The sequence below is a fragment of the Sinocyclocheilus grahami genome, unplaced genomic scaffold (assembly GCF_001515645.1).
Source record: "Sinocyclocheilus grahami isolate Dianchi unplaced genomic scaffold, SAMN03320097.WGS_v1.1 scaffold70.1, whole genome shotgun sequence".
NCBI lineage: Eukaryota > Metazoa > Chordata > Actinopteri > Cypriniformes > Cyprinidae > Sinocyclocheilus > Sinocyclocheilus grahami.
In genome coordinates, this window is record NW_015505249.1 from 2,493,029 (window position 1) to 2,511,796 (window position 18,768).

General features: G+C 36.9%; 1 protein-coding gene across 1 annotated transcript in view; it reads left to right on the forward strand.

The window, feature by feature from the left end:
• Positions 1 to 6,238: 6,238 nt before the first annotated feature.
• LOC107585454 (fibroblast growth factor receptor 2-like) overlaps positions 6,239 to 18,768 on the forward strand; it is a 40,367-nt gene continuing 27,837 nt past the window's right edge. The window contains exons 1-3 of the mRNA XM_016272473.1: positions 6,239 to 6,815; positions 9,292 to 9,551; positions 17,275 to 17,349. Coding sequence (XP_016127959.1) covers positions 9,368 to 9,551; positions 17,275 to 17,349 — 259 coding nt within the window. The 5' untranslated portion in view covers positions 6,239 to 6,815; positions 9,292 to 9,367. The remainder of the gene's footprint in view (positions 6,816 to 9,291; positions 9,552 to 17,274; positions 17,350 to 18,768) is intronic.

The following is an 18,768-nucleotide window of genomic DNA, read 5'->3' on the forward strand; positions in this document are numbered from 1 at the left end:
TGTGTGTGTGTGTTGGTGAAGTGTCCAGATTCTTCAGATGTCTGGGCTGCTGCATGCTCTCTGGAATGCCTGGAATATCTTGCATGCCTGTAACTAGACTTCTGCAGAGTGTTCGATTTCTCATTTGGGCCCTGATCAATCTGTAAAATCTGCATATATTATTAGGAACCATATTAGTGTATTCTAAGCACCTTCTAGAAACAAGCTTAGGCAAAAACTAGAAGAATTTGACATATTTTGCATTTATCTGTGATGCATGAGACATCACTCAAATTCACATTTTCTTCAGAAAATGTAAAAATCTAATGGAATATCTTTAATTTAGAACATTTTTAAATTGTTTTATATTGTTACATTAATGCATCACTGTGCAACTATGTTCTAACTATATATCAGTGTTTAAAAAACTAACTAGTGATAATTGATAATTGAAAAATAAAAAACTGAAACGCAAAGGTCACATGAGTCTAGTTTAGTTAGATTTATGGACAAACAAATCACAGATCTTTCCTGGAATTAACAGGGTTAGGTGTTTGAAAGGAAGGGTTTTGTTTTATTTTTAATAATTTTTTTTTCTAATGATTCATTTTTATATAATTATTTAATTTAATTTAATTTTATATTTACTTTTTTTTTTTTTGGCAGGGGAGAAACATCCCTAGAGATAATGCTTTAAAGATTTAAAACATGATAATACTTATTTAGTTATTCTCCACACAGTTCAAATGCTCTCAAAAAATTATGCCAGACAGTCCTGGAAGCCTTTAGGTATCATTCACTTTAACGACACCTGATCAAATCTTTACTCATTTTTTTTTATATTTGCTTATATACATAACATTCACATGACAAAAGCATTGTTTGTTTGTTTATTTTATTTATTAATTTTTACCTGTGGAGAGCCTGTGTGATCTCTAATTTTTGCGCTCAAGTTTATTGTACTTCTTAAATGACTGTGTTTTTTGGTTTCCTAACCAGTGGTGAAACCCTAAAAGCGGTTTTGTTCTGCCTACTGAATCCACAAGGAAGTGGCATATAATGCTTGATGGACTGCAGTTTGAGATTGTCACCACAACCACTAATGGCATCACTAAAGCTGCACGGCAGGGCCATTTACTGCTTACGCTTGCTGTCCAAAAGTACCACAAGCTCCTTAACTGGCTTTGTCATTCATATGCATATAAAAGAGTGCTATTAGAAAGACCAAAAATCATATCCACACAGTTTTCCACCTCTTACTTACAGTAAGTGTCACTGGTGAACCAAGACCGTTTTAAATATATAGTTTTTCCTTGTGGGTTTGATCCCAAGTCATTCAGCTAATGGCGCTACACTCTTAAAAATAAAGGTGCTTCACGATGCCATAGAAGAACCTTTTTGTCTAAATGGTTCCATAAAGAACCTTTAACATCTGAAGAACCTTTCTGTTTCACAAAAGGTTCTTTGTGGCGAAATAAGGTTCTTCAGATTATAAAAAGGTAAGAAAGAGATGGTTCTTTAAAGAACCTTTGACTGAATGGTTCTTTGTGGAACCAAAAATGGTTCTTCTATGGCATCGCTTGAAGAACCTTTTGAAGCCCCTTTATTTTTAAGAGTGTATCAAGACATTAAAGGCTTCAAGACTTGGATGAAGGGCCGCTTTTGGGCCAGTAAGCGGCCGCATAGCAAATAGCATCATGGCTGTGAGTTTGAATCATGGGTATGAATCACTCACATTACCTTTATCTAGTTTAAGAAGCTGTTCTGTTCTTATTGAGGTCCTCTATACTAAGTAGGATCAGGATTAACTACAGTACTTGTGTATGTGCCGTTACAAGTGGTGAATTATTGCACTAAACATGTTAATACATGGCAAAGAACACCTACACAGACATTATCCTACAATTATTTTGTTCTCTATAATTTAGGTGTTGAAGTATTTGGCACACCTGAAGTCAAATTACACCAAACGCTGTTGTTAATGATCATAATGAATATTTTTTCTCATGCAGGTTGCCAGGGAGATGATACGTGACATCATGTTTTTCTAAGAATTCTTGCCCTCATAGTGACGCGGGGAGTGAGTGTTTGTTCTCCGTGTGAATAGTTTTTCTTTTCGTCTCCTCTCCGAGTAAAACAAACTCTGCATTTTGGTAGGACTGTTTTGAAACCAAAAGCTGACCAAACAATTGTCTGGCATAAATCATAACTTGCTGTCAATAGACAGAAGGGCAGCACACAGCAGGCCGGTCACGTGACTGCCTTTGGAGGTAAAATAACACTTTAGTGTCGATGGCCTCACCGAAATCACTCAACATTAGCATAACAGCAGGACCGAGCTGTAATGAACGTTCAGCATCCATTAGGTGGCTGTTCTCATGCTCAAGTCCATTAGCTTTGTTCTGATTACTCTATTGACTTAAATAAATGACCAGGCTTTCTCAAGAAGTGTTTGTGATTGTGTGTTTTTCTTATTTATACTACTATGTCATGAGCTGCTTTCCAAATCACACACTTATGCTAAAAAAAAAAAAAGTATGTACTTCAATGCTAATGTGAAAGCACTGTACATAATTTTGAAAAAGTTTGTTAAAAAAATGTTTTTGTTAATAGCTGTATTCAGTTGGACAATTGACATGATAGGGTTTTAAGATTGATTCACATTGAAATGAGTTCTAATCATGTAATCGGTATTGTATGGAAGCCTGTTTCTGCCACGGAATTTAAAAAAAAAAAGTAATTGCGACATTTTCCTCACAATTTTGGCCTTTTTTCTCACAATTCTGAGTTTATGTCTCACAGTTTATGTCTCACACGAAAGCTCAGAATTATGAGATATGAATGCACAATTCTGTGAAAAAAGTCCAAATTGCTAGATATAAACTATAAAGGATATAAAAGAATTCTAACTTCCTAACAATTATGAGTTTATATATCCTCCTGAGAACCAGAAATAAAAAGCTTTGTGAATTTAGTATTTTTTCATGCCATTACATTCTTTAGATTATAAGAAAAAAATGGTAAAATAACATTTTTGAAAAATTATATTTTATTTATGTGTTATGCTATGTCCTCTGTAGAGGACACTAGGATTCAGTTTTTCTAAAAATAAAATGACAAGAATAGACATGAAAAGGCAAAAACAATGGGAATTTTTTTTAAATCACCAATCAATTTTTAGGTTTCAAGATTTTTTTATACCTAACTTTGTTTAAGGAGGGTTCTCAACTATGTTATAAAATATATAGCAAAATTATTTTATATACCATTTTGCTTTATGAAATGTGTGTAAAAATTCCATAAACTGGTTTTCCCATTAAGCACAATGTTATCTATACACTGTATCTAATTTGCATATTAAAGTGCTGTTGGGAAAGCATGTTGAAAAAAGAAGTGTAATAATGGGAGTAGTAATTGGCCAGATTTTCATAATAATATCTAATATTTCATAAGAATATTGATATATAATTTGTTTTCCTATACAATTCTTTTGTCTCCCAAAATGTATAATAAACATGCTTTTAGTCCTGGTGTCCTCTACAGTGGACATGTATGAAATGATGTCCTGTTTCATAACAGGAAGTCATATTTTGATTTGAAACCCCATAACATTTTGCTGAGATGTTGGTTTATGACAAACAATTTGAAAATTAATCAGATTTAAATTGTAATTACAAAATATTATCATATTTCCATAAGGATGTACAATTTTATCACTAAATTAATGTCAGCCATTTTTAAAAACCAAGGAGAGGGGGTGGTGATGGTGAAACATCCAATCATTTGGTATCTCTGGAAAGCCCTGAATGTGCTCTGTACAGGACTCCAGATTTACAACTGTGACATGTGAGGTCTCAGAGAAATTCACTCAAATATAATGTCCACTACAGAGGCAAAAACTCCATAGCTGGGTCTCAGGAGGATATTGCAATTAAGAAAATTCTGAATTTTTTTTATTGAATTGTGAGATATTAATTCCGAAATGCTAGAAAAAAATGTCAGAATTGTGAGCCAAAAATTGGCAATTATGTTTTTTATTAGTATACATATTACGATTTTAAGTCATTAAATATCTCTCCAAACTCAATCATTTCTGAAAGTTAATCGCTGAAATATTTGTCAGTATGTGAACATTTACAATTTTGAATTGGGTTTTATTTTTGCATTTGACATTTTCATACAGTTAGTTTTAGGATTTAATTTTGTTGTGTGTTTTTGTCATTTTTATTATTATTATTTTTAAAAAATATGTCTATAATTTTTACTAATTTATACTTTTTAGTTTTTATCCAATACAATAAAATAAAAATAGCTATAAAATATTGATTGATAATTTTGTATTAGAAAGAACATTGACAGTTTTCTGCTCTTCTGAAGCACTGAAATCTGTAATTTTCCATGAATCCATGAAAAACTAATAATCAGAAACATTATAGCTTAAAACATGTAAAAAAAATTACATAGCATTTTTAACTATATGGTACAAATATTCCACTTAAAAAAATAACCACTTAATTATTATTATTATTTTTTTAAAGGGGTCATATGATGCTACATGCACTTTTACAAGTTGTTTGAACTGAAATGTGTGTGTACACAACCACCCTATAATGATAAAAATCCACCCAGTGTTTTTTTTATCTCGTTAAATGTTTTCCCCTTTCTCAAATCGAGCCGATCTCAGATGCTTGTCTGAGTGACGTCACAAAAACAGGCCCCTCCCACGATAGTTTGATTGACAGTAGCGTTTCAGCACAGACTGGACTGGCATCTTACCTTAGACCCGCCCTGAGTGAGCTGTCATCAGTCCGCCATTGTTTCACCACAGGAGCAGATTGAGGTGTTCTGTTGTTGGATGTAATAATGAACATAGCAGTCGTCATTTACTCCCGACATCTGAGCCGCTGAAGACACAGCGGATTACGCATTGTGCAGGGAATGCGCCCCCGATCTACCTAAATTTGTCTATCTTCGCGCAAATCATTCGTGATCCAGCTTCAGGTCCAGAAGAAGTGAGTGTAAGGTTTTTTTTAATGAATCTTTGCAAATCGCCTTTCCTTATAATGTGCTAATTGGCAAGTTTCACGATGAATGCAGCTAAAGTAAACAGTCCCTCAGAGAGCGGCTCAAGAGAGGGGCGTGGTCAGCAGAGCTCATTTGCATTTAAAGGAAAATGCTACAAAACGGTTTGCTCTAAAAAAAGCTGTTTTTGACAGGGTAAAAAGGGTGTTGTTTTACACTACCATTGAGAATTTTTAACCAAACTATGTTACAGACTTTTTATTAAGTCCCCAAAGAATCATATCAACTTGTGGAAAATGGGCATCCGATGACCCCTTTAAGTTCAGGATGAAGTGTTTTAGACTTTGTTTAGAGGCTTTTAGACCTGGTACAGACTTTTAGAAAATGTAAAAATATACAAAGTTTGGAATAAGTCACTTGCTCACCAAGGCTGCATTTATTTGTTAAAAAATACGTAAAAACAATAATATTGCAAAATATTATTACAGTTTAAAATAACTGTTTTCTATTTGAATATTTTGTCAAAATAATTTATGCTTGTGATGCAAAGCTGAAGTTTCAACATCATTACTCCAGTCTTGAGTGTCACATGATCCTTCAGAAATTATAATATGCTGATTATATTATATTTCAAATAATATTTCAAAATGGTTTACTGTGTTTTTGATCAAGTAAATGCAGTCTCGGTAAGAATTCTTTCAAAAACATTTTTTTTTAAAAATTGTAATTATTTCAAACCGTTTTTGACTATGTTTTTAATCTCTGTTTTGTTAGATTTGCCAGCAGTGAATGATCTTCAACTGTCAGCTTACTTGTACTGATTTTATACAGTAAAAACTGGTTATTGAAAAGTGAAAATATCAGCATTAAATAATTTTATATATAAAAAAGCATATCTCAACATATAAGGTTGAACGAATCTTTAAGATGTCACAATGCAATTTGTTAACATTTACAGCAGTGGCGTGCCACAGACCTCCGGAGGGGCAGGGGCTCGAGCCCCCCCGGACCCCTGTGCACGCCACTGATTTACAGACACAACAGAATGTTTTAAAATGTCAAATCCATGAAATTGGAAAGTGTCAAGAATGTATGCAATTTAAAAGGCCCTGGGGTCTCTGGGACCCCCAAAGGGTTAATGATCCGACAGATCTGCCACTAGGTGGCCCAGTTGCAGTGAATGAGTGGCATTCTGCAGCACTGGAGCTCGTGCAGGGGAGGAGGGAGACCCCCAGCTCCGGACAAACTTTGCAGGATTGCGCAGAACTGGTTGAGTCGCTCGGAGGGAGCTCGAGCTCTGAGGTCTGTGATTGGAGGAGAAAGACCGAGTCCAAAAACTATCAGCCAGGAAACGTCTCGGGTTTCAGGGGGGAGTGACATTTCTTCAGGGGGTTGGAAGGAGAGAGAAAAAAATCTCTGTAAACCTGACAAAGCGTCTGAGAACAGCCAGTATCCTCAGAGACTGCGCTCATGGCACTGGATGTGTATTTTGGGATGGATGTTTTCTTCGGGGTTTGTTGCACTGTCGCATCTAGTGTAGCTGAAGGCTGATGCGCGTTTGCACGAGCCGTTTGGTGAAGCAACTTCGAAAAAACGAAGTTTTTGGGACGCGTAGTTTTTTTCCTCTTGTGGAAGGATTTACACAAACACGCACGGATACTATCGGGGGGGTCGCTATTGGCATGCGATCCTGCCGTTGGTGTCCCGTTGGATTTGGGAATAGGGAATAGTTTTGGTCACATTCCTGTCTGGATTCGGCCCATGAGCTCTCTGTTTATATGCGGATCCTGAACTTCACTATCAGCTCCTTCTCTGTAAGATATGTGTGTTTCTGTTGATATTTTAAGCTTGTCTTTTATGGAAATGCAACTTTTTGTCATTTATTGCGGCTTTACGCATGTTTAATTGCGTAATTTACATTTAAGCAAATGTGTCTTAACTACTGCATGCGATTATAAATTATATTAAATGCGCACAAATTTGGATATTCTAGGCTATAGCTGAAGTTACGTGGAGTTCACTGAAAATGTCATAACTTCTCTTTTATGATCAGCGATGGCCTTGTCAGACTCTTTTATCAAGGTTATTTAACGAAATATTTTCACTTAGTTTAAATGTATGCACAATTAGTGTGTGTGCAGTTTTTCTTGCTCGCTTTTAATTTTTTTTAAATAAAGACAGCTTGCAAAAGGTAAAATTATGAGTGCCATTATGAAACATCAGATAGCCTACTACTTTCACTGTATGAGAAACATGTCATTTAAAAATGTCGTCTTAAATGAAAGCTGCAAGCCAACGCTAATGTAATGCGTGATATAAAATCATACAAGAAAACGTTCATAAAAACCTGTTATATTAACTGTTAAATACTCCATAAAGTCAAATATTAGTCAAAATGGTTAAATCCACTCAAAATCACCACTTAGATTAGCTCAGATAGCTCGTTCTCAAGCGTCAGGATTTCCAAAAGTATGATTTTAATGCATTCATAATATACTGCAATCAAAACGTGCACATTTTTTGAACACTTCAATCAATTCAAATTCAAATTTAGATTCGAATTCAAAATGCAACCAATTTTCTTTCTTTCTTTCTTTCTATCTTTTCTTTCTTTTTTTAAAGTGTCTTTTAATCATCGTATAGTTGCAATTAAAGTATCCTCAGGCTTCCTGCCCTGAAATCTGTGGATACAATAACATCACTGAAACACACTTATGAGTTTGCTTTAGAAAGTTTACTTTGCCATGATAAATAAGTTGGTTTTGTATTTCCTTAGTCAATAGCCTATTAGTGATAAATTCACAGAGCAAAGCTCTGTGTTGAAATAAACTAGAATGCTATTTGCAAAAATCAGTCAATAATTAACTGTAATCATAATGGAATCTGTCCATTCACGAAGTGATCAAATTAGTCCCCAGTAGGAAAATCATGATAAACTCATTAGATTTGTGTTTTCTAATGGTCTTCGATTAAGAACGAACATTAGGTTCAAGTAACAATTCAAATGCAATCAAAGAACACAGAACAGCTGATTCCAGAAGAACACCAGTGTTTTTCTTTGCATTGGCATATAATCCTTTCTGTGTATTCTGACTTGAATGTGAATAGGATGCTGAGTAACGCCTTCAGATTGAGTGTGCACGCGTTATATGCCGCAGAAAACATTCTAAATCAATGCTTTGGTGAGAAAAGTTCTTTAAAGGTGACGTCATGTATTGCATTGGGAAATCTTTTTCAAAATCATGCTCATGCAGCAAACCTGGTAAGCACTGACAGTGGTTTGCTCTCTGTTTCTATCCAACATTAGCAGAAATGCGTCTTGCGATCTCTATATTCACTAGTTATCAAACCTATTAAATTTAATTGAATGGCACATGATTAGATATGAGAACAAACTATAGTGCTCGTGTCCAAACTCGTGTTACAGCATTAAAATCCTGCATTGCTCACGGTAAAAAAAAAAAAAAACTCTGCAGAGGAACCCCACCAGCTGTCAATCATCTCTCAAGCATTGAACCCTGTTATAAATGTTCACTGACTTACTGATTCCCGCGTTTTCAATTCCTTTTCCGTTGTCTTGTTTTGAATGCTTGAAATCATATTTTTGTTTGTGCAAATGAGTTCTAAACTGCCAATAAAGTTGTTTCTGTTAGCATAGGAATGAAATGCAAGTCTTGTGATAGATAGATAGATAGATCGATCAATGTACGTGCTTGGGATAAAAGTGTCTACCAAATGCATAAATGTATATAAACGAATGCACAGAAATATATCCATAGTTTGTTTAGCTAGATGGTTTGCAGTCCTGATAAAAATAAATCACTGTTTAATAGTGATGTTGGAAAATTGTCTCCTACATTATTTGTCTGTCAGTTCTTTAGAAAGTTAGCCAAAGTTGCAGGTAGCTCTTTGAGGCAGTGGCTGATGGAGGTGTTTTGTCGGGTTAGTGTGTAGGTGTCAGACTGTAGGTAGGTCTAAAGCATCAGAGCTTTGGTATGTCTATGGCAAGGCTCGTTTAACAGCATTTTGACACGTGGGCCTTTAGTTTCTATCGGCCTCTTTTATAACTAGGCCTACGCACTCTGCAAGATATAGCTGTGCTTCAGAATCAACTGATTAGAAACATTCACACTAGATATGTAGGACCCAAGCTATGGAGTTTTATCTGGAGTGTTTTATTGTGGATCATGTATGGCACCTTGAAGGACATTTTTCTAATTGTTTCTCCTGTGTTTTTGATTTTTGGTGATCACCTGTCCCTGTCTCTGCCCTGTCTGCTGCCCTCCTCAGCCCAGGTGATCGGTGGGAATTCCAGTGAGTGTCCGACCTTACAGCCTGCAGTTCATGGTTGGGTGGAGCTCCTCAGATGGGATACGTGTCCAGGGGGAGGCCGAGGAGGGGGGGATGGGGAGACACGCCCACTGCTGACGGGATGTCCACCCGAGGGTGGCTTCTGGGTGCGCTCCTGCTTTTGACCCTGGCAACGACGTCCGTGGCAAGGCCATCGCCAAAGATTGCTGAAAAGGTGGAGACTAAAAGTGAACGTGAAGGTAAGGAATAAGAGCAATGGAATACCATTCAAGAAACATTCCCAGTCTTTACAGCAGGATCTTGTTAGGAATTCTCGATACTTCAGTGATGACAAGAAAACAGATGCTTATTTACTGCTTAATCGCTATAAAAACAACCTTCTCCTACGCAGCTGCACCTATGTGTGAAAATATTTTGTTTTTATTGGAGGAAGTCTTGGGAAAATAAGGAATTTGGGTGAAACAAAACATTGCCGCACGGAATTTCTCGTGGTATAGGTAGGATTCCTCATGGCTTCATACATCATTAGTTAGTGCAGATTTATGGGATTTAACTTTTCTTAAATGGTTGTGTTCAGCCCTTCAAGACAGCCAGGAAAGTTCTGAGGAGGTCCTGGTTTGCAATGATGTGTGGTTTGGAGGTTTTATGAGTTGCTGTATGCAAACCCTAGGAAGTGCTTCTTTTGCATGGAGCACGCCTTTGAAATGCTGATAATTATGTGGAGAAAGTGGTTTAAGCATATATCTAAAAAAAAAGCCTGCCATTAAACGCCCACCCCTAGAGGGAAACTTCAACAGCCCCCACCTGATGCATGCAAAGCCCACCAAGGGCTCGCTTGGGTTTCTGGGAGTGGTCATTGTTTATGAGAACATATCAGTTTAGAATTCTTACAGAGTTTCACATGAGCTGGTTTTTCTGTTACGGGAGAGTTGATTATATGAAATATTCCATTATCTTCCTGAATCAGCAACTTTGCTAACCTAAAAAGAGTTTTATTTTGAAAGGGCGTCGCTTCTCTTTAGAAGTGATAAAGGCTGGGAGAGAAGTCGAAATCTTCTCAGAGGTTGGAAAAGAACACATTGTGAAAGTGTGGGAAAGCAAACTTGGATCAAATGTAATCTGACAGGGTTTAGAGCACAATAGAGTTGAAGATCTTCGCCCTTTATTCTCTCATTCCCTGGCGCCCCATAAGGTTTGTGGTTGGAACCAGAGGTATGGCCAGGCTGACCCAATGGTGGAAAATGTGGAATCGCACATGGTTGGTTCGGATCATTGTTATTTGGATTGTGTGATTTATTTATTGTCATTGGAGGGGTTCTGCTGGGGTTTTAGTGTGCGTGTGTGCCCTGTTGGTTTGGACAGAATTAGACACAGTCAAACGGAGCTTTGATGATGTTTAAAACATTGGCTGGAGATCCAAGCGAATCTCTCGCTGACTTTCCTGCCATCAGTCTTTTTTCTGAAATTGGAATGGTCCCCAATTCCATTCTCTCTGCCTTTTTAGCCCAAGGGTTTTCTTCTTGCAACCCAGACGTTCCTGTTCACAACAGTGACAACAATACCCGAACCAGTAACACCAGAAGTGTGAGAGATGCTCAGCCTCTCGATAAGCGTGGCTTAAATTGACCACCTGCATACAGTAGGGGGTTTCCTGGGCCAATCATTCTCTGTTTATACCAAGAGTCCTAAATCATGATAGTAAGTCTCTGTAATAAAAGTGTCAGCTCACACCCTTTGTTTATTATGTTTTCTCGGGTGAATAAAGCCTCATTCTGCCATTAAACAAACTAAACTGTTTTTTTCCCCAGAATTTTTATATGTGGCAATTGGCTGCTGTCAACCTTTGCAGTGTTTTTTGTTAATACATGTGTGCTATATATGCTTTATATTAGGTAACACAAAGGGGTTTGAAAGAAATTCATTTTTTTTTCTTTTTATATGTAAAGTATATAAAAAATATATTTTTCTACATGTATATTTCAGGTACATGCTACATTTTAAAGTTAATGATTTGCTCAAATTTGTGTGGTTGTTTTATATATATATATAAAATTTGTTTTATTATTATTTTATTTATTAATTTATTGTTTTTTTCACTACATTTCCCCCCCTATTTCAGCAATCACTGTGTGGTTGCTAAAGTGATTTGTGTGGTTGTTAGCACATTGGTAGGTGGTTTCCTGAGTAGGCCTATATCAGGTGCTTGCTAGGTGGTTGCATACTGGCCCAAGACATAAAGAGGTATTTTCTTTTCTTTTTAATGCCCATTTTATTAATTAAATCCCTTAGAAACCAACTAGCACAACTCTCCTCAAGAAGCCACATGATTTGATGCATAATTCATGCCTGTAGCACAAACGGTACAGATCAGCTCACACGTTACATTTTAAAGTTAGCGTTTTGCTCAAACCCACCACCAAATTCCAGTGTTTATATGTGACTCCAGAGGTTTTGGAGGGAAAGTTGGCCAATGAGATTTGCCCGGATGCTTGTGTTGCTGTGGGTGCCCCTGAGAGGCCTGTGCTTTTAGCTGGGCATGCCATTGTCATGACAATAAAGCTTGCAGAAATTACAATTTGAAAGGCGATTGTGATTAGGAAAGAAAAGGAGCGGCTACGGAAGAGTGTTGGGATTTAACTGGAGTAGAAAATAGGAAGGGTGAGAAAATAAGGAAGGAGGGGCACGTGAAAGGAGAAGAGGGTGATTGCCAGCTTGCGTTGTGTTTACTTGTGTGGGGCGGCTGGGTTGTCTGCTAAAGCCCTGTGATCTAATAATTATCAGTGTTTGCTAAGGTAAGCGTCACTATTACTGTTTAAACAGACCCCTAACCCTAACTACTAAACTTTAGAGTGTGACTCGTCCCACACCTATAGAGTCCTATAGAGATGAGTTGTGTGCTTTTTAAGGACAGGTGTGCTAATATGTTTTGCTATTATACTTGTAAAGAGGACCTGAGGAATATCTAGGGTCCAGAATGTCATCGAGATTTCAAGGTGAATCTGGGCAGGACGCACCCACTTAGCAACACTATAGCAGCCACCTAAAACACATTTGCAACCGAATAGCAATTCACCCGAATATCATGTAACAACTTTTGCATGGGCAAAAACTGTTCTGGGTTACACTTCATTTTAAGGTGTCCTTGTTGCAGTGTAATTATACATTTAAGTACCGAGTAATATTAATTAACTACATGCACTTACTATATGGTTAGGATTAGGGTTTGGCGTAGGGGTATTTGCATGTAATTATGCATAGTTAATTGTTATTATAATAGTAAGTACATGTAACATGTGCAACAAGGACACCTTAAAATAAAGTGTTACCCTGTTCGAATATAGTTTTTTTTGTCAAATTTGTACTTTGTGTGATTTTAAGGAATGTTTTACATTTTCATTAAATTATATTTGGCGTCAACGACTTTTGCATGGGCAAACTGTTTTAGAAAATATATTATATATATATATTATATATAAATACTTTGTGTGATTGTAAATGAATCATTTTGGCCATAAGATGAATGGAAATAGATTTGATTTTTGATTTTTAAGAATTTTTATTAAATTACATTTGGCACCAACTACGACTGTTCTTAGGAAAATGCAAAAAAAAAAAAAAAATGTTTTTTTAAAAATGATTTACATTTTCATTAAATTATATTTGGCGTCAACGACTTTTGCATGGGCAAACTGTTTTAGAAAATATATTATATATATATATTATATATAAATACTTTGTGTGATTGTAAATGAATCATTTTGGCCATAAGATGAATGGAAATAGATTTGATTTTTGATTTTTAAGAATTTTTATTAAATTACATTTGGCACCAACTACGACTGTTCTTAGGAAAATGCAAAAAAAAAAAAAAAAATGTTTTTTTAAAAATGAGATTATTTGATGCTTTAGTTTAATTGAATAATTCTAATTTTATTAAACTATATTGGGCATCAACAAATATACTAGTATCTTTATGAAGACTTGGGGGTTTGCAACTCCCTGGTTGGAAAATCCTGGAAAAGTGGAAATAGGGTGTATATGTCTGCTATCAGAGAGGCATTTCATCATTGTCACGTCTCAGACACATCTCATCCGATTGACCCCGAGCACTCAGTGAAGCGCACAATGGTCTTGATTCCATGTCGCCAAGCAGACCGAGACAGAAGGATGATAGTGTGAGAATTGGACAGACTGGATCCTGTCACAGTTTGGTCGAGAGCCTAATTATCTGTTCTAGCTGAGGCGCAAATGACACTTGGTGGAGCGGATGAGAAGTGCGAGACAGTTCGTACCCGTCATTCCTGACGGGACGTGTGATAATAACCGCCACTCACAGCGTTCTTTTCCAATAGCCTTCCCATCAAAACACTGGAGAACGGATAGTCACACCTCCAGAAATGGAGTTTGAGGGTTTTTTCCCTGCATGTATTTCACATATTATTCCAGTTTAAACACATGAGGAAAATATGTTTATTGTGGCACAGTGGCAGAGTAGGATGTTGCTCTGACTAGGGTTGGGCGATGTCTACCAAATTGGCCTCGGATGATGTCTACAGTGAAACATCTCGATGGACAATGACATCGGGGAGGGGAGGGGGGGAGGTTTCATCATCAGAAGTGTCTGCGGACATGTGCGCACACCATCAGAATGCGGAAAGTGAAGTATAGCCGGGCTCAAGGGATGCGGAGTAGATGTCAGAGAATTAAAATCTTTTATTTTCGAGTTTTGTTATCAAATCTAGCCTATAATATGTTTGGCGTTTTTGCACAATAAAACCTATAAATCATGATGCCGGCTCAACATCGTGATGTCTGTCGTCTATCGACCCAACCCTAGCTCTGGCCTTTCCCAAGCAGAAAAATCTGGAATTTGCAGGATGTCAACAGGTTGTGGATTTGTGGAGGGTCAGTGTCTTGTGGACGGCAGGGGGCCGGTTGGCAGGGTGAGAGGTGAAAGGTCATAGAGCAAATCAGAGGAGCAGGAGGTGGTGTTGAAGGTAAAGAACAGATGTAGTGGACCTGAAGAATAAAGAGAATGAAAGCATGTCAAATGTTTAAAGTTCCTCTCTGCCAAAACGGACACAATTTATTGTGGTGCTGCGAGAAAAGCTTTCTTAACCTTTGAATAATGAAGCTGTTTTTAAATGTTGACAAAGTCATTTGATCAACTAAAACGGATTGAAACTGGCTGGTTTGTCTTTTCTTCGTAGCACTTCTGGTAAAACATTATGGTAGCAACATCCAATTTTAATTCTTGTACTAATTAAAACAGTTATTTAAAGCTAACATTTCAAATAAAATGAAAAGTAAAATTAAAATGAGCTCGAATGCTCTAGAAGTTACTCTGTCTTCCAAATGCGTACATGTATAAACCATAATAATTGGGAATATTATTTAGTTGGAGAGCTCTTCTGTCTCTTTTTTTTCTGCGTGGCTCTTTCCGCTTTCAGCATGCACAGCTTAATCTTTTGCACTGCTTACTTCAACTCCCCTTAGCATTTTATCTGTTCGCAATTTATATACTAAAAGTTTAGTGAGACTCAATTGTCCACTGGTCATGCTATAGAGTTTCCTAAGTGTGTATGTAAAAAAAACTGATCCACATGTGTTGGCTTTCTAACAGGACTTGAGTGGGAGCAGGCCTCGTTTTTTTCTCTTTTTTTCAGTTCGTCTTTAATCGTACAATAGAGGGAAATACACAACCAATTACAGTTAAATAACAGTTGGACAAACAGAGGCCTCCGGAAGAGCAAGGCAATGAATAGAGTTCAGAATTCGTTCTAAGGCCGCACCGTCGCGAAAGACATAAAGGAAAAGGTAATTGTTTCCGGAGTAGCGAAAAAAGGAACAATACGGGAACTAAACGTGTGTAGGGCAACGTGCCTGGGGAGAGAGTTTAGACCTTCAAGCACACTCCAAACCCCTTGAGGACTGAACGCAAATCATATGACTTTCCCTTCCTGTGGTGTGTAGTTCAATCTGCCATACACATTCACAATAAAACACGAATGTGCAGAAAGATAGGTGTGTTACTACGAGAAAGGTTGGGAGTGTCTCTGTGCCGATGATTATTTCTGACAAGTCTGACCATGTTTTTCCATACCTCTCGCTTTCAAAGTTAATGTCTTTTTGAATGCTTAGTAAGCTGTTTATCTGTCTTAATTCATAGTTTCTGCCTAGATGCAGTAGGTTGTTGTTTGCACTGGAGAATCATGGGATCTTCTACAGTGTCAGAAGTTTATTAGTTAAACTTCATGCATTTGCATTCACTATTGTCACAGAAGTGGATCATGGTGTACTGGCCAAATTATTGAGCAATTTGTCCAGGTTTTCACTGAATGCGTTTGTGGTTTGTTCTGAATTTCTGTGGTCTGGGTTTAATCATACAGCCACGTATGTTAATTGCCCAGAAATCTAATATCTGTGCTGGTGTTGCTCAAACTGTATCATACAGATTGTACAGTTACCATCTGTATTAGCAAGTGTTGATAGAGTCTTCGCACGCCTGAAATTGAATGGTTCTGTTTGTCTGTTTTCATTGCATTTTTACAGTTCATCACTCACTTTACAATGCAAGGAAGTGGAAGATGTAGTCTTTAAAATGACTTTGCATGCAGCATTCGGATTTACGTGCTGAGTTTGAGATTTGTCTGTATTGTTTTTACAACATTAGTTGGCTCTGTAAAATTAGTATTAAGGTTGTATTCGATGAAATGCCTGATGTTAGCTTATGTCTTACACTTTTTGTCATTGTGTTGTACAGACATTTTGTCTGTCTGATTTAACACGTTTAACACACGTTAAAATATTTTTGACAGTAATTTTTTTTATTTAAAATAATATATACACACATATAAAATTAATGTATAGAAATATATGTGTATGTATATATATATATATATATATATATATATGTACACACAAATATATATATTGAATTATTTTATTAATTTATTAATTTATAAATTAATTATATAAATATATTTATAGTTATATAAATATTATGTAAATATTTTTTTCAGTCAGTCAGTTTAATTAAATGAAATACATGATACATTATGAATGCAAATACATTATGAATGAAAAGTACTTAATCTCCTTTGTTTATTTTCTTTGATTTTGCATGGACACAATGATTATTCATAACAAATGAATGACAAAGTAAGGCATCAGTGCTAAAACAGATTCACATTTTATAAGACTTGTGTTAAAAAATAAAGAATCCAAACAACAAAATTAATACTATAAAAAAAGGTACTCTAAAATTGTTCTCTAAAAGTTTTGATTTGATGAGCTGTGTTCAACGCTGTTATTACTGTATTAAAGGTGCTGTATGTAATTCTTAAAATAAAATAAAAACACCATAATACATTCACAGGTATTTAGGAAATATGCTAAGTTCACATACTTTCGAAAAACAATGCGACAGCCAGTTATTCTACTTTGAAAATGTGCATTCTGTGTCGGAATGTCTGTTTTTGTTTTGGTCTATGTGATTCCTCCCACTGCCAGTTTAACTAATATTATTTTGACACACCGGGTTGCCAGTTGGTGGAAAATACAGCATATTGAAGCCATGGAAGGTAGCAAACGGACTGGCTAGGAGATTGCAGATTCTACCTGCCCTAAAAAGCCTCAGCATCCATCTAAAAAGCTCTATAACAGAGGCATATTAAAACGTGGATATATCAACTCATAAACTTACAGTCTAAGGCTCGTTGCCTTCCATTTACAATTGCGCTCATTCCTGTTGCGTGTCCTCAATCTGACAACCCATATGAGCGTCACTATTTCCACTTTTCCATGAGGAGGAGGCGGGAGAAACAATATTTAGAATTTGGACTGCAGTACCCATTTCAACCGTTAGCTGTCAACAATTAGTCATTGTTAGCATAGACGTGAGGGTGTTGTGACGGCAGGAGAAACAAAGCACGGTTAAAGTATTCCCGGTACTCTCTGCAGATGCCATCTCATCCGGTGACGATGAGGACGACACGGAGCGATCGGACGATGTCGTGGTGGACGGTGAACAAATGCGTGAGTATCGGGACCGGGGATTTGTCACAGAGTACCATGTCAAATGCACTTGTATTTCCGATGTCGAATTTAGATGCAACACGGTTGCCATACTGTTTTTATATTAGCAAAGGTATTAGTTTTTTGCTATTTTTGTCATTGATAGGACAATAACAAAAATATTGATAGGACGAGCCTGCAGCGGAATCTGATGTTCAGTATGTCACCAAGAATTACAGCACCGTTAGCTGTCAACAATTAGTCATTATTAGCATAGACGTGAGGGTGTTGTGACGGCAGGAGAAACAAAGCACGGTTAAAGTATTCCCGGTACTCTCTGCAGATGCCATCTCATCCGGTGACGATGAGGACGACACGGAGCGATCGGACGATGTCGTGGTGGACGGTGAACAAATGCGTGAGTATCGGGACCGGGGACCGAACACCATTTGTCACAGAGTACCATGTCAAATGCACTTGTATTTCCGATGTCGAATTTAGATGCAACACGGTTGCCATACTGTTTTTATATTAGCAAAGGTATTCGTTTTTTGCTATTTTTGTCATTGATAGGACAATAACAAAAATATTGATAGGACGAGCCTGCAGCGGAATCTGATGTTCAGTATGTCACCAAGAATTACAGCACAGACACATTCCCAGAATTCCAGGCCTTCTCTTTCCTTCTTCCTTTGTGTCTTTGCTCTCCATTTCTCAGGTCCATGAGGGGCCTGTCTGTAATTTACCTGCTTAGAGATGTGTTTTGATTTGAGAATGGCAGGGAAAGACCTGAGGTGAAATAGTAACGAAATATAGAAAAAAGAGAAATTCCAAAGATGTTAAAACCTTGTTAATAATCAGAGTGTTGCAAGGATGACGTATATTTGTTGGCAAACCTGGAAGTTAATTGGTTTCCTCAACAAAAAGCCCAGGATTTTTCCATTGGCTTTTAGATTATTGTGGAAAATAAGCTCTGTGACCAACAAAAGTTTATGATTCTTATGATTCTTTTTGAGCTTGTATTAACCACAGACCTTATTTCGGGCCAAAAACCCATTGACTTTGGAACGATGGAATTGTAAGTTCAAAAATGGCAACTTATTTCCGGTTTCAGGACTCATTCCTTCAGCAATCTAGTTTTTTTTTTTTTGGTCACGGTTAACACTAATCGCTTCACATTTTTGAAAACTTTATGCGCAAGAGAAGCCGTGATAGGTGAGGAAAGGATATTGACTGCATTTCCACTGTTGAAATGAGCGCCATACCCAACAAAATCTGTTTTGAGTTGTGCAAAACTAAATATTAAAGAGAGTTGTTGGAAAGAGGGGTGGAGCGAGGTCTTCCAGCTAATGGGCTCTGGTTTGGATCTGTACCAACACTTTTTTGTGTATGCTTTGGAGGTCTGGCCTTTGGCCGCGTATGTGGGGGGTTGGGATGGAG